A 16,962-nucleotide genomic window follows, 5' to 3' on the forward strand; every position below is an offset into this window, starting at 1 on the left:
TAAATTGTGTAAAAATGTTTTCCATAAATTTAATAAGCAGGGAGGAAAATGGAGACTACCTCTGTTTGGAGAAAAAGTCCTCCACAATTCTCTTAAAACTTACATTACTGCTACCCGACGATTAGTAGTTTAATGGAACCCCCGGCTTAGTGTAAAGGAAACTCCAATCGAACAGAAATACCTCGCTCAATGGCCGGGAAACTGCACGTAATGCAGGTGTTGAAAGGAATTGCTGGGACAATACATTCTTTATTGCACAACGTACAGATAGATATACAGATACAGATATACAGATATCTTACAGACCACACACATACAGACACAGATACAGAGATCTTTATTGGTAAAAGCAAATTTTACAGGTCACATTATATACACATTTACAAAAAATATATGCTAGTAGGTACATACATATTTTCTTTAATTAAACTAATTATTTCATAACATTTTTTAAACAAAAAAATTCTTCTTACAAGAAAGAAGAAGTACAGTAGTTGTAGAAGTACAGTCACCTGCAATAATATGTTACACAACGAAGGCCGCAAAAATATCTGACACGATCGTATTTACTAGAGCCATAAGAGCAGGTCACATAGTTTTGCGGCCTTCGAAGAGTAACATATAATAGCAGGTGACCGTACATCTACACTTACTTAATTTTCTTCAACTGTAAAAATATGGGTGTAGCCAACTTATTCAAAAATATGTCCCATAGTTCTTAATTCGCTGATATAAGAGCTATATGGGACATATTTTTGAGATTTGTGCACCCATATTTTTACAGTTGACTGTACATTGCTAGTTTAACCTATATTAAATTAAGTTTGTTGACGAACAACGAAACCTAACCTAACGAAACCTATATTAAACAACGAAATCTTTTATGACATATAATACATTTTAGAAAAATTGTATTTCCAAGAAACTTCAATAATGAAACGTATTGCACGTTAATAATAATGTCTATCATGGGTGTTTATTGTTGCGCCTGTGAACGGGTTCCAGCAGGCGCTCTACATGAAGTTAAAGCTCTCCAAAGGGCCTCTACGTGTTGGATCTATATCCCTACGAAAGCCTATCAGAAGACCGGGATTTATAGGCCCATGAATTCGAAAATGTCTATCAGAACCTTAACTTACAAACATACTTCTCACAAGCACTCACAAACCCTACACATAACCAGGCAAATAAATATTTTTCTTGCCCTTTTTCCGACCAACTTTACCTGACCCCCTTACTTAACGAAGTTACGGCCAATCTCTAAATGTAAAGTATGTTTAACGAGTCACGTCATTTTGGTCCCGAGAACGGCATTTCGCACTTTCAAAAGTTTATTTTGATTGGATATTGATGTGGTACATACGTAAACACTTTTATTGTACGAAAAGAAAGGAATAATGGTTCCATCAGGTAAAACATGTTTTGTACAAAGGCGAACTTATCCCTGAGAGGGATCTCTGGCAGATATACGTAAGCCAACGAGCCATAACACTTCTTGTTACATCTGGCTCTTTGATCGGGGTTTTAAAGAAGTTTCACTCACGTATCATGTCCAAAAAAATTGTTGTCTGTAAAGTCGGTTTACGGACGATAATTTTGCGTGATAACGTCATAAGAAAACATTACCATACATTACGTAATGTTGCCATGGATATCCGTCCACAACGTTACCATGGAGATCTGTCCACAACGTGACACTTTTTCGTGCATGCTACCGGTGTTCAACGATTTATAAGACGTATGAAAAACATTTAAAAATTGTGTTATGTACGGAACCCTGGAAATGCGAGTCCGACTCGGAATTCACCAATTTTTTTTACGCTGAGTGGTCCTACCTATATATTGAAAGACATCCACCTTCCAGAGTAGGCATGACAGAAGGGTTGAAAAACAATATAGGTCTTGAGACGCACCGCGAGTCAAATCAAATTGATATTTTTAAAGTTATAATACAACTCCAGGTTCATTTGGCCGCGGAAACAAAGTTATTACAGAGGGTTGACGAGCCCTGCCCAGAAGGTTTATTGTCAAAAATGATTTGGACAATTTTCGCGTTAGAATATTGCGTTGGAGGATGGGATTTTCTGCGCAATTTGCGATGTCAACGATGCGGATTCTAATTTATGTGACAGGTTGTAATAGACTGTGGATGTATGGGGTAGGCTTAAGACGAAACAGGAGCTGAGTTTTAAATATTTTAGGTAAATATACCCGTCTCGCTAACGGAAGCGGCTCCTAAACTAGTGCGATAAGGACAAGGCGAAAAATCATGCGTAAAAATCTCAAATATCGAGGTTTCGTACTCGACTGTTTCCTCCTCCAAAACTTAACCAATCCTACCCAAACTTGGAAATCTAAATGATTATGAAATTATCTGTGTCGGACCATTTTGCTTTTTTGGCTAATTGATATCAGTTTTGAATAATACGCCTCTCATTGCGGCATAGTCAATTAGGCCATTTTGGCCATTTTTGAAGGGCACTAGCGCCTTAAAAAACAAAAATATTAAAAAAAGCAAAACGGTCCGACACACATATTGACAATATTAATCTGTGTTGAAAAAATCATAGCTCTAGCATTAAAACCCACGGAGGAAACAGTCGAGTACGTTTGTATGGAGAAATGACCACTCCCGTTGGCTCTTAAGGATGAATCAAGCTGGAACGGACCGGAGCTTCCGGCACTTTGTTTTCTATAGAAAGCACCACGTGATCACACGTGATTAACACGTGAGTTATGGAATCTAGTCTGGATATTCAGTGAACTGCCAAACACCAGATTGCTAAACTTCGGCGTCAGTTTCGCAGTATTACTCGACTTAAACACGTCATCAATAGTTAAACTAGACTAGACTATTAGATATGTCGTCAGAGGAACTAATTAGTTTGAGGTTGATAACATGTATGTTGATTCACGCTCCACTGACTAGACTAGTTATGCATCAGCTTCGGTTTTCAATATACAGTGTGGAAAGATAAGTCGGGCCCTGGAGGGAAACTACCTTAAATCCTTAGGCTGGCTCATTTTACTTAAAGGAGTCATTCCTTTATTTTTAAAAAGAAACAAAACTGCATTCAAAGATTTTCTAAAACTCGCTTGCCTCGCCCGGGACTTGAACCGACAAACAATTCCAAAAAATAAAAACTCGCAATTTTATTCTACTAGTCGATACAGTTAATGTTAATGATAACATTTCTCCAAGAAACATTAGGTCTTATACTCGTCTGTCGTACAAAATATCCATAAAATCTAATATTTAGTAGGTACTCAAGATTTTTAAGACAAGCCAAATTGAAGAAAAAAAGAAAAATACATTAAATGCAGTTTTATTTCTTTTTAAAAATAAAGGAATATCTCCTTTAAGAATAATGAGCCAGCTTACGGATTTAAGGTAGTTTCCCTCCAAGGCCCGACTTATGGTCAATTTCTGAACACGATTTTTTTTCTGTCCGTGATGAAAATCGCGGGTTAGCATCAAATAATACTTACCATTTTTTTTTTTACATAAAGAAGCCACACTTTCACACCGGGTTCTATATGAATTCACTGATTAATTGGTTTTTAGAGTACACTTAAAATTACCTAAAGGCTCAAATTACTACTCCCGTGCCCTGTCCGGAATCTACTTTTGAGCATAATGAAAAATCTTACGAAAAACTCTACATTAGTATCACTAATTTAGTGTCAAATACTTAAACTAGATGATATTTACTATCACTGAGCACATACACTATTAACTTCATTGTGGTAAATAACTCGTGATCGAAGTTTAAATTTTGTCCGCAAAACTCAAAGGGCTCTCACAGCCAACGTCTGTATCTGAACCGCCTCGTGTCCCGCCTCACCTGTACTGGCAGTATTCGGCTGATTCTCAAAGCAAGCGGATGTACGTCAAGCCGCGGCGTGTTCGAGCAAATCGCATAAGTATTTCGGAATCCGGGTGGGCGACAATTTTTTTCTAATTTCGACGCCCCTTATAAATTTTATTTCCCACATAGCTTTTCAAAAACAATTGTCATATTTAGGAGCCCTTTATGTATCTTTATGTAAGCGATAACATAACAGTTTGGTTAAACACGATTTAAATTTTTGGCGAATTTTTTTATTACGAATTCTAATTTCCGTGCCCTAATTCCCATAGAATATTTACCTAAAACAGCTGATTAAGTGGCACGGGAATTAGAAAGTATTACATTTATTGTCAACAAATTTTTAATTGGGGGCACTGTAAGCTAATTGGCAATGTTTACGTCATATTATTATTACATATATATATATTGGCATTGAATATATATTATATGTAATAATAATATGACGTATATCTTTCTATTTTACATTTAAGGAAATCTCAGAGAATGCACAAAAATCTATGAACGGTTTTTTAGTATAAGTACTATAGTACATATATACAGGGTGGACCCGAATAACCCGGGCAATTTTAATCCGTAAGGTAAGGTGGGGTAAGACGACACTGGGGTAAGACTATCACGTGTATGGAATCCTCGTACTGTTAGTCTTGCGCCACCTTACCTTATTCATTTATCATATTATAATATTAAAATATTATATAAACATAAAACTATTTTTGGAATTATTACATATTATAATACCCGTACCTAAGGTTACATGAAACAAAATGAATCAAATTTACAATGGTTTTATTTTGTAAATTTGACAGCTGACAGCGTAAGCCGTATAAAGTTTAAATATCTGGGAGACCGAGCTTTGCTCGGAAAACATATACATACCTACCTAAAAACTCAAAAATGCGCGTTTTCCCAGAGACACCTAGCTAGATCGATTTTTCATCCCAGAAAACGCCCATACATGATCAAATTTCATCGAAATCGTTAGAGCTGTTTCCGATATCCCCGAAATATATACAAGAATTGCTCGTTTAATAGATTAGTTGTTATAAATTAGCTTTACTAATAGGTACAAGAAAAATTAAATATATCCTATTCTTACTATATTATAAATGCGAAAGTATCTCTGTCTGTCTGTCTGTTATCTCGTCACGCTTAAGCCGCTGAAACAATATCATCTTGATAATACATATTTGGCATGGAGTTAGTTTGAGGCCTGAAGAAGGACAAAGGATCTGGGGGCACGGCAGTGCCGCCGCCAAGTCGAGCAAAACAAAGTGGCACGGCCGTACCATCAAATCTCAATAACATTCTATCTAAATAACATTTAATTTGAGCATGTAGTCTAAGAATTAATACACTTTAAAATCCCTTAGTTTTGTCACTGGCACAATCACTCTCAATCAATATTATTTTAAGGTACTTCTAGCATACCCACAAGTTCCAAATTTGAAACGTAATTAGGTTTTAGCTTTTTAAGCCAATAAAAATCTAATAATACTGCAATATTAGTCACGTTCTAAAGATAACTGCATAATTAAGTTTGTAATCCTATAGAAATATATGCGATAACAACGTTACCTTTTAGTTCTTACAATTAGTAGGGAAAGTAAAGGTACACTACGATGGACGATGTGAGTATGAATAAAGATGTATTATGATATGTATATACATAGTATCAGTATGGTATGGGTATGTTTACCCGAAAAGAAGGACAGCCTACAAAAAGAGATGGGATCATTTCAATTCATGTAAAAAGATGCAAATCTCGCAACGCAGTTCTTCTACTCTACTACAAAAAAGTTTTGGGATGTAATGTGAAACCAAGTCGGTTATTTTAGTCAGTGCCAGGGGGTATTTTGTAAGCAAGTTTTTTTTAGGAAGATTATGATATTTTTGAGAAATTACTTAACCAACCTACACTTTGAAGATTTTCCCGCAGGGCAGGGACACCCCGTATACCTATGTGTAAAGTAAGGCGGGGTAAGACTAACTTAGTTTATTTTGATCGGGGCAAGACTAACAGTATGAGGATTCCATACAAGTGATAGTCTTACCCCGGTGATAGTCTTACCCCGTCTTACCTCATATGTGTTCAAACAATTTTTTGGGTTATTAATTTATGAAGGCAGCATATTCGATTTCTTCAGATTAACTTACACAATAACTTCTTCTCACTGTGCCCCTATTTATTTCTTAGTATCATTTCCTATAAGACCATATACCAGATCATACACCTTGTACCTATCTACATGCAGATACATGTTTACGAAACTACTCAAAGTATTGTTTTGAAATATGTACATTTTACCAAGAAAGAGAGATTAGTTGCCATTAAAATAAAGGAAAGGATTAGTCAAATACGTAGTTTTTAGTGTAACATACTTTCGTAGATTTGTCGTTCGAAACTAAAATTAAAGAAGGTAAATATGTCCGATGCCACTTCAGTATGGTTGCAGTATATTATTGTAGATTAAAATATACATAAATAATAGTTTTAAGTACCAAAATAAGTTAAGAAAACAATTCCCGTGCCGTGTTCTAATTTCCGTCCTATTAAAATCTAATTTCCATGGACACACTAATTCCCGTGCCCTGACCAAAATTTTAAATTTAAATAACTTTTATAGTTTTATGAATATTTTTATCCCATAAGAAAATTAATATTTATTATATTTTTTATCAAATTCTCTGCATATTTTTTTTTGTGTAATGTTGGTATTTCAAAATTCCATGGAAATTAGACAAAAATGCTCGTTTGGTGAAATTGACCCCTTTCCACCCTGTAGGTAGGTACAAGTAATTATTTCACCACTATGAATAAATTATTATAGTAAAGAAATAGAAACATAGGTACCTAAATAATTTACTCGTAAGCAACAGAACGAAAATTCCCTAAAACAAAAACATATAATAGGAAGGAGAAATTGTGCTCTCGGTGTAGCCCGTGCCGAATTGGCATTGATGCGTGACGGTTGAGTGACGAATATACAGGGTGTCCCAGAATTCGACGTCAAGCCGTAAACGGATGATAGACCAAGTCATAACAGTTATCATAAAAATACAAAAAAAAATCCAACTCATGTTTTTTAAAAATTATGGTCACTTTAAAAATTCACTAAAAAATCCACACCCCGTAATGGTTCTTTAACTCTTGTTACTACAAATTCCATAAATTTATTCTAATTTTTTTATTATTGTGTAATCTTGAATAATTACAGGTGTGGATTTTTAGTGAATTTTTAAAGTGACCATAATTTTTAAAGAACATGAGTTGGATTTTTTTTTGTATTTTTATGATAACTGTTATGACTTGGTCTATCATCCGTTTACGGCTTGACGTCGAATTCTGGGACACCCTGTATTATGTGAAAAACTGGCTTTATTAATATTCATTAGTTTATACTTGAATTACTTATAATTGATAACTTTGAATAAAATCTAAAATAAAAGAAGATGTCTGTGTCTCACGGAAGTTTTTTTATTAAAATAAGATTTATAGTGACATGTTTAAAAAAATAACAAGATGGCGCTACGGTCGCAAATTCCTTAAATCGTAATCGAATTTGCGCTCAACCTAACTTTAAATACGAGTTTATAAAAATATGTACATTTGTTTTCTTTTAAATGCATGTATAATAAATATATAAGAACATATCTTCGATTATCAATCACAGTAAATGCATAATATCAACAAATATATCATTAAAAAGCCAATTTCAAATTCAAAGTCCTGCATCGCACTATTGAAATTTTGGCATTCGGTCGATATATATACCAAATTTTTACCTGTATTATCGAGGGTCCGTATCTACACGGTGAAGCAGTCAATGAGGTATGAGCTGCCCTAACTCTTGTCCTCACAAAGGGATTCACAAGTATTTGGTGGTCGTACTTGTTTCCCGTCTGGCCGTCATGTAGTGCCGTTCTATGTCCGGGCCTAGTCCCGTGAAATTGCCTAGGTTTATCCTAAGGTCCTGAGGTCTATGAGTTCCCGCTTCGCGTCGTTGCAGTCAATGTTAGCACTTCCAAGCTTGGTTCTCTGTGAATTTTGAAGGACATTGAGTCCGCTCTCCACTGATGTAGATGATTTGACCCTCTCTTTTGGTAAAACTGGCCTTAGGTGCTCCCGTAATCTAATAATGCACTACTTAGGTACAGTAGTGCTAATTGAAGGGATGTTTACAAAAACAACATAAACTGCTTAGACACTTTTTTAAGAACATTGTCAATCGTTTCAGATCTCAACCAGTGTAGTCAGTTGTGTTGTTTATGTAAACATCCCTTCAATTGTTTTCATTGGAACGTGTCTTACTATTTCAGTCAGTCTCGGTCGTCTCGGTCAAAAAGTACTGACGTTGACTGAAGTAGCATGACAAATACGAACGTTTTCGAGAAAATACGAAGGAAAACAATTATGCACTATCATCTGTACTTGTATTTTTTTTTCTCGTTTTTGGTACAATCGGCCAAGTACACAAGGTTTACTTGTAATATTATTATGGGTTGTGAACTACTTTCTGTATTTTTTCTCCAAATTTTAGACCTATGGTTTCGGAGATAAGAGGGAGGGATAATGGTCAAGTTTCGCCTTTTTCCTTAAATATCTTCAAAATGTTCTGCCTTAAAAATATAAACAAAATTATTTCAGATTCATTTTATATGTCACACCACTCTATATACTTTGCGAACTTTTGTTTTAATGTTCTCATTATAAGGTTCTGCCAATAATCGTTAATACGTTGACTGCTGCCGTGTCACGCCAAACTCCGTCAACTCGAGTTACATGAGTTACGGATAACCAGTCTAAATCGTCTTAAAAACCATTAAATATATGTCTTCTAAAAGAAAATTTTGTAAAACATCATTATTTACTGAGAAAAGCATATGACTAACTCATGTAACTTCATTTTTTTGCCGATGGCGTCAGGCACAACTCAGTTAACTTGAGTTGTATGACTGACACAACCAAAATATCAACATCGTTTCTTAAGTTACCGGAGTTAGGCATGACTGGCCGAGCGCTTAATTTATACGACAACAATATATTGGTATAGTAATACGTGTCACTTTGATCACGCGTATGTCATGTAACTTGACTTACATGACTTCGTGTGACCACTATAGTATGGAAGAGTTGATCATGCGAAATCATTTAATACGAATAAAATGAAAACTATTCAATTATGCGAAAAAAAAATAAAGGGCCCAATCTGTGACCATATTTCCTACATGTAGATTAGAAAAAATAAAAAAATTACGTCGAACCGTCAACGATAACAGCATTTGAATCTTTAAAACTTTAAACGTAATTATCTCGAAACTCAACTTTTAAAGTTACATGAGATGCGCGTGACACGGCAGACTGCCTCTATCTATATTCTATATTATAAATAATTTTATATAATATTTAGACCTCACTTATGCTTGCGACTTTCTTTGCATAGAATGATGGCTTTGATGGTCAAGACTTCATACTTCATATTTCGTTCCCCGAAAATCAAAATAAAAAGGATACAGGACCCTCGCTCTGGTTCTTTCCTTGTCCAACAAGTATCATTGGCCATTCAGCGGGTGTACTTTCGTTTCGGCCAAATACATTTCGCCAAATTTCACTTCCCAACAAACTTATCGCAATAGTTTAATTTCCCAAAGGAACCTTTAGCAAAGTTACACTTCGCATATAATTTATTTGGTCAAATTATCATTTGGCATGATTTTACTTTGTCAAATGTTATTAGGACAAAAACTTATTTAGCAAACGTTTTTTATTGTCTAATATTATATTCCAAAAAGATGTTTGGTCAAAATTGTCACTTCGCAAATTTGACAAATAGGCATCTCAATTTAAAGTACTTTTTGTTATGTTATAATAGGTACGTTAAATTCTACGTAATTTGGGTGGGTTGGGTTAGGTTTGAACTGCGATCCTCACAAAACGGAACCGCTATCAGAAAAGTGGGTTAGGTTAGGTTAGAACTGTCACCCTCACAGAATCGAAATGCTATTAGAAAAGTGGGTTAGGTTAGGTTAGAACTGCGGTCCTTACAGAAACGAAATTCTATGTACTAAAAAAAGGTCATCGAAGTGGATTAATTAAATACTAGACAAATAAAATTCTGCAGCCTCCACTTTATTGGTATGTAAATTGTATGCCATGCAATATTTTGGGACATGTAAGTTATGCTTAATGATACATTTGACTAAATAATATTTGGTAAAATGAAACTTGTCCAAGTAATTATTTGCTAAACAATAACTTGCCAAAAAAGACTATTGCTAACTGAAAATTTGCGATAAGTTGTTTTGCCAAACATTTTTTTGGGAAATGATAATTTGGGAAACATAGTTTGGGATGTGATACTTTGGGAAACGATTTTGGCCCATTCGTTAGTAAACCCATTCAGCGGGGTAATGCCGCCAGTATTTATGGCACATTTGGTCCGGGAGACAATCAGAGTGGGGGGCAATATTTTATTTGTTAAGTTAGTTTTACTCATTCTTAGGTTTATTTTAGTTTATAATTTGTATGTTTAATCTGTTTTATTCTAAAGGGTTTTAATAACAGCAATTGTTATAAAAGGATACAGAAACAAAAAATTTATTGCAGATAAGCCCAAGCCCACGGATTCAATTCAGATAATATAGCCATTACTGAGGCTGGCAATTCTGGCAAATAATTAACTGTGGCTTTATTTACTTAAGAGGATTACGCTTCATTTACAGAGGAATTAAGGTCGGCGGGGTCTTAAGATCAGTTTATTTTCGAAGACGTAGATCTATGGGTACAATTCTGATTGAGTAGGTAAGTTTGCATTTATTTTATTCAACAGTGCTACCAAAACTACCTACAGTAAAATGGACCACCACACACACGACACACACACCAGCTCAGAAAGGCTTACTTTGCACTTCTAAAACTGATAGCAAAGTTGCATTTTATTCACATGTGAGGCAAAGTAATCAAATGCAATTTTTGAGTTGTTTTCTTATGTTTGCTGGTAGAATTGACTTTTATTTTATAATTTTGGATGATAAATATACAATAACATTCATTCGGATTTCATTTGGTGTGATTTTGTTTGATATTTTACGTTTAATTTGCTTCGGGTTGATGAGGTGAAAAATTTTATGTTTCACTCGGGGGCAAATTTTGTTTAACCCTCGTGACCTGAAACCCTCGTCGCAACGCTCAAGATTCCACTTTTTGAACCCCTCGCTACGCTCGTGGTTCATTTGGAATCTTTCGCTTGCGCCGGTATCAATATGAATTAGCACGAGCGGTTAAACAACAACTTTGCCCTCTTGTAAAACAAATAATTATTTTATTATATTCCAAATAATAAAATAATTATATTTCGAAGTTTTTGCAAAAAACCGATTCCGATGCCTGTTGCAAGCTGTACACAAATATCTGAGCAAAGCCACTATTATCAAAACATCAAAGTGTAAGTTCAGATATGACTGTAAAAGTAAAAAACCGGGCAAGTGCGAGTCGGACTCGCGCACGAAGGGTTCCGTACCATAAAGCAAAAAAAAAACTGAAAAAAATGCAAAAAGAAAACGGTCACCCATCCAAATACTGACCACGCCCGGCGTTGCTTAACTTTGGTCAAAAATCACGTTTGCTGTATGGGAGCCCCACTTAAATCTTTATTTTATTTTGTTTTTAGTATTTATTGTTATAGCGGCAACAGAAATACATCATCTGTGAAAATTTCAACTGTCTAGCTATCACGGCTCGTGAGATACAGCCTGGTGACAGACAGACGGACAGACGGACGGACGGACGGACGGACAGCGAAGTCTTAGTAATAGGGTCCCGTTTTACCCTTTGGGTACGGAACCCTAAAAACCACTCACCCGAGATAAGCAAAGTGCAACAAAGACGCATCATATTCAAAAGACTCTTTTATTCCTTTCAGGTATGGAACCCTAAAATTGGGGGTTTGTATCGTTAACGTTAACAAAGAGGGTAATCCTATTGTCAGCACCTCTCCAATTATTGACACGTTCGACCTTATTTCAAGACAATGGCAAAAAAAGTGCGAAACGCGCAAAAAATAAGTTTCCGGTATCCCCTTGTGACATTATTTTGTGGTAATAAATATTTGTTTTATCTTGCAGTCGATATAATGTCAATATAAATGAGTAGGTATTTAAAATATTACCTAAGTACCTACAAACACTAGAAGAGCTACAAAAGTTGTTTCAGACATTTCGTTTAGATTTTACAGTCATCCGGACGATATCGGCCGGTCAGTTGTTCGGAACTGTCAAATTTTTGTTATATTGACTAATAGGTCGGTATCGTCTGGCGGCCTGTTAGTCAGTGGTCGGCTTTATACACCATTTTCGGAATGACCGTTTTCAGTATACTACATATCCCTCATTTACAAACTCACAAAGTTGTGTCCCACCTAGGTAACTAACTAGAATAATTACTAATGTGGCGGACTGGCCTTTTTGGCCACACGTCTATGGTTAGACGAGTTTTAGGCTGAAGCATGACATTCAGAAACAATCGCTGATTTTTCCGTGTCATTTGAATGTTATCATATTTATTGATTAATTATAGGAGATTTATTATAACGGGAAGTTTCATTCGACTCCGCCAGTAGGTCTCCTATATTGGTGACCCCGATTGAAACAGTATCGCATAATAAATTTACAAGCAAACATAAAATAATGACGGATGAAACCAAGACCGCTACCGAAGCCCCTTGTGTGGTATGTAAAGTCACTGTACGCACTCCACCCTTTTGGCCAGAAGAACCCGCATTATGGTTCTCGCAAATGGAAGCCCAGTTCGCTATCGCCGGCATATCAAGTGACACAACCAAATTTAACCACGTCATTGGCCAGTTGGAGCATAAGTACGCCGTAGAGGTAAAAGATATTATTAGCAACCCACCAGCCGACAATAAATATGAAAAAATAAAATCGCAGCTCATATCGAGGATCTCCGTGTCTAAAGAACAAAAGTTCCTGCAGTTGATGAAACACGAAGAGCTAGGTGACAGAAAGCCGTCACGATTCCTACGACACTTACGCGCGTTGGCAGGTGAGGGCATTCCGGAAGATTTCCTGAAAACCGTGTGGATAAGCCGTTTACCCGGCAGCCTGCAGGCGCTTATTACGTCCCAAGCCAAAGCTACGTTAGAAGAGTTAGCTGAATCTGCGGACAAGGTACACGACGTCGCTCCCCAGGCTCTGCAGGTCCATGCATTGGGCACTACCGCTCATGGCACGGAGATATCCGAAATTGCAAGGCAAATGACTGAACTTACAAGGGAAGTTGCTGCCTTAAAGGCTGGAAATCAACCGCACACATCAAGATCCGGTTTCCGTGGCGGTCGAGCGCCGTTTAGGTTTGGCCGCCGTCAGGATCATTCCGCATCGAGACCCAGAGATCAATCCATATGCTTTTACCACAACCGATTCGGCGATAGAGCTACCCGCTGTACTAGGCCTTGCGGTTACCCAGGAGCGGAAAACTTCAGCGGCAGCCGAAATTAGCGCCCAACGTCTGCCATATAAATCCGGGCCGTCTTTTTGTATTGGACCATACCTCTAAAGCACTTTTCCTAGTAGATACAGGATCAGACTTGTGCGTATATCCGCGCACATTCATTAGAGGACCTCGTGCAAAATCTAATTATGAACTTTTTGCCGCTAACAGTTCAATAATACACACATACGGCTCGATACAATTACAACTGGACCTGGGGCTCCGTCGGATTTACAACTGGAATTTTGTGGTCGCCGACGTATCCAAGCCGATTATTGGCGTTGATTTTCTGTCGTTCTACAGTATAGTAGTCGATTGCAGAAACCAGCGGTTGATAGATAACTCAACAACATTGAGCATCACGGCCCCACCTCAGCCGTCAGCAAAATCTATCGCATCAGTGAAAGTAATGTCAGGGGAGTCGAACTACCATAACATTTTGTGTCAGTATCCTGATATTACACGCCCAGCCGGCATGCATAACACTCCCAAGCACAATACCATACATCATATTCGCACTACACCTGGACCGCCAGTTACAAGCAGGCCACGACGCCTTCCACCGGATCGCCTAAAAATAGCTCAAAAAGAATTTGAAGCCATGCTCGAAATTGGCACAGCTTGCAGATCCGAGAGCTCATGGTCGTCTCCATTACACCTCGTTCCTAAAAAGGATGCCGGCTGGCGCCCATGTGGTGACTATAGAGCCCTTAATGCACGTACTATTCCAGACAAGTACCCAATACGACATATTCAGGATTTTACACAGCAACTGACAGGAAGCAAAGTATTTTCTAAAGTTGACCTCGTCAAAGCGTACAATCAGATTCCTGTAAATCCTGATGATATTCCAAAGACTGCAATCATAACCCCCTTCGGGCTGTTCCATTTTCCGTACATGACGTTTGGCCTCCGAAATGCTGCACAAACGTTCCAGCGATTTATGGATGAAGTGCTCCGAGGTTTAGATTTTTGCTACGGATATTTGGATGATATCTTAATCTTCTCCTCCAACACAGAAGAGCACGAAAAACACCTTCACACGCTATTCCAGCGTCTGCAAGATTACGGTGTTCTCATTAACGTAGCAAAATGTGAATTTGGAATGGCGGAAATTACTTTTCTTGGACATAAAGTTTCAACCCAAGGGATCCAACCCCTCGACACCAAAGTACAAGCGATGTTGGATTATCCCGCACCTAAAAACGTCCGAGAACTCCGCAGATTTCTTGGCATGTTTAATTTTTATCGAAGATTCGTGCCAGGCGCTTCAGAACTGCAAGCACCCTTAAATATTGTGCTGGCTGGTCCAAAGAAGAAACCTACGCAGGACATTGAGATGACGCAGGAAATGATGAAAGCGTTCGAGGCATGCAAAAAAGGACTTTCGCGAGCTGCTACCCTAGCTCATCCTCGAACAGACGTTGAGTTGGCTATCCACACTGACGCCTCATATACCTCTATTGGCGCTGTACTACACCAACGAGTAACACCTGGAGCTTGGGAACCACTAGCATTCTTTTCTCGTCGTCTGAAACCGTCGCAAAAGAAATATAGCCCATATGATAGAGAACTGCTGGCCATATATGACGCTATCAGGCATTTCCGTCACATGGTTGAAGCCAAGCCATTCACTATTTACACGGACCACAAACCCCTTACTTATGCTTTCTCCTCAACAAGAGACAAATGCTCTCCTAGGCAGTTCCGCTACTTGGATTTTATTTCCCAATTCAGCACAGACATACAATATGTGGCAGGGAAACTAAATGTAGTGGCAGACTGCCTGTCCAGAGTTGAAGAAATTGGTGGATATACGATCGACTACAAAGCGCTGGCAAATTCTCAAGACGGAGATAGAGAATTGCATCAACTACTACAACACGGTACAGGGCTGAACCTAAAGAAATTGAAAATTCCTGACTCTGATCTGTGATGTCTCAACAGCATACCCAAGACCATATATAACGGAAACTTTCCGGCGAAAAGTATTCGACGCAGTACACAGGCTGAGCCCAGCGTTAAAGGAACCATCCGCCTGGTAACGCAAAGATTTGTTTGGCTTGGCATCAGGAAAGATTGCCGATTGTGGGCTAGAGAATGCGCAGATTGCCAAAAGAACAAAGTTTCACGTCACACTTCATCTCCCATCTCATCATTCTCCACCCCATCTCATCGTTTTTCACACGTCCACATGGACATAGTAGGGCCATTACCTTATTCTTGTGGTTACAGGTACTGCCTCACGGTCATCGATCGCTTTACGCGTTGGCCTGAAGCATATCCATTGGCGGACATCACCGCAGAGACCTGCGCACTAGCCTTTATATCAGGCTGGGTCGCCCGCTTTGGCTGTCCTGCAAAAATCACCACGGACAGAGGCAGACAGTTTGAATGCGAGCTTTTCCGAAGTTTGGCGACAATCCTTGGATCTGAGCATCGACCAACAACTTCTTATCATCCGGCTTGCAATGGGATGGTCGAACGCCTCCATCGACAGTTAAAAGCAGCCATAATGTGCCATACCAACACGCACTGGGTAGAAGCTTTGCCTTTGGTACTCCTCGGAATCCGCAGTGCTTGGAAAGAAGACATCCAGTCTTCGGCGGCGGAGCTCGTATATGGCGAGCCATTGCGCCTACCTGGTGACTTCTTCAAACCTTCAGAAACTACTGCAGTCGACTACTGCAATTTTGTGGAAAGGCTACGCAACCATATAGCTAAAATCATCCCAGTTCCTGGCACTCGTCACTCTCAGAGGCCGTTCTATATCCCAAAGGTCCTCAGCTCTGCAGATTATGTTTTCCTACGACATGGACCTGTCAAAGGATCACTAGAATCCCCGTACACTGGCCCATATAAAGTTTTGCAGAGAGGAAGCAAAACATTTAAAATAGAGAGAGCAGGGAAAGCAGACACTGTCAGTATCGACAGGCTCAAGCCAGCGTATATGTCCAAAGACGATTGGGGAAATCTAAGTCACAGCAGCGCTACTCCTGACACGCCATTAACTCCGCAAGTGCCTGCATCTGCTACCAATAATCTACCGCTAGAGCAGGAACAAACTGCAGAAAAAAGAACTCGTAGCGGCCGAACCGTACACTTTCCGTCCCATCTTTTTGACTATCGACCGTAGCAACGGTCTCGGCGGGGGAGTAGTGTGGCGGACTGGCCTTTTTGGCCACACGTCTATGGTTAGACGAGTTTTAGGCTGAAGCATGACATTCAGAAACAATCGCTGATTTTTCCGTGTCATTTGAATGTTATCATATTTATTGATTAATTATAGGAGATTTATTATAACGGGAAGTTTCATTCGACTCCGCCAGTAGGTCTCCTATACTAATGTAGTACTTACGTTGACACAGTGTTATATTTTTTTCGACGTATTTTTGAGTTATCCTGTTTATGTACCTATAGATCGACAGATTCCGAAATTCCAAGAAAGTGTGAATTTGAATTTGTCAACTAGTCGAAGTATGTACCTACATATAGGTATTTACGTTTAATTTAGATATATTTCTCCCTAAATATTTAGAGACACCGAAAATTCCCGCTTGTTTTCGGCAATATAACATTATAATT

At 38.2% G+C, this 16,962-nt stretch overlaps 1 protein-coding gene across 1 annotated transcript; it reads left to right on the forward strand.

The window, feature by feature from the left end:
• The first annotated feature begins 12,554 nt into the window (after window positions 1-12,554).
• Window positions 12,555-16,513, forward strand: LOC134663404 (uncharacterized). Its single transcript, XM_063519769.1, has 4 exons — window positions 12,555-13,237; window positions 13,549-15,263; window positions 15,325-15,418; window positions 15,613-16,513. The coding sequence occupies exons 1-4, from the start codon at window positions 12,555-12,557 to the stop codon at window positions 16,511-16,513; spliced, it is 3,393 nt and encodes a 1,130-aa protein (XP_063375839.1).
• Window positions 16,514-16,962: the final 449 nt, after the last annotated feature.

The sequence above is a fragment of the Cydia fagiglandana genome, chromosome 4, assembly GCF_963556715.1.
Source record: "Cydia fagiglandana chromosome 4, ilCydFagi1.1, whole genome shotgun sequence".
Classification (NCBI taxonomy): domain Eukaryota; kingdom Metazoa; phylum Arthropoda; class Insecta; order Lepidoptera; family Tortricidae; genus Cydia; species Cydia fagiglandana.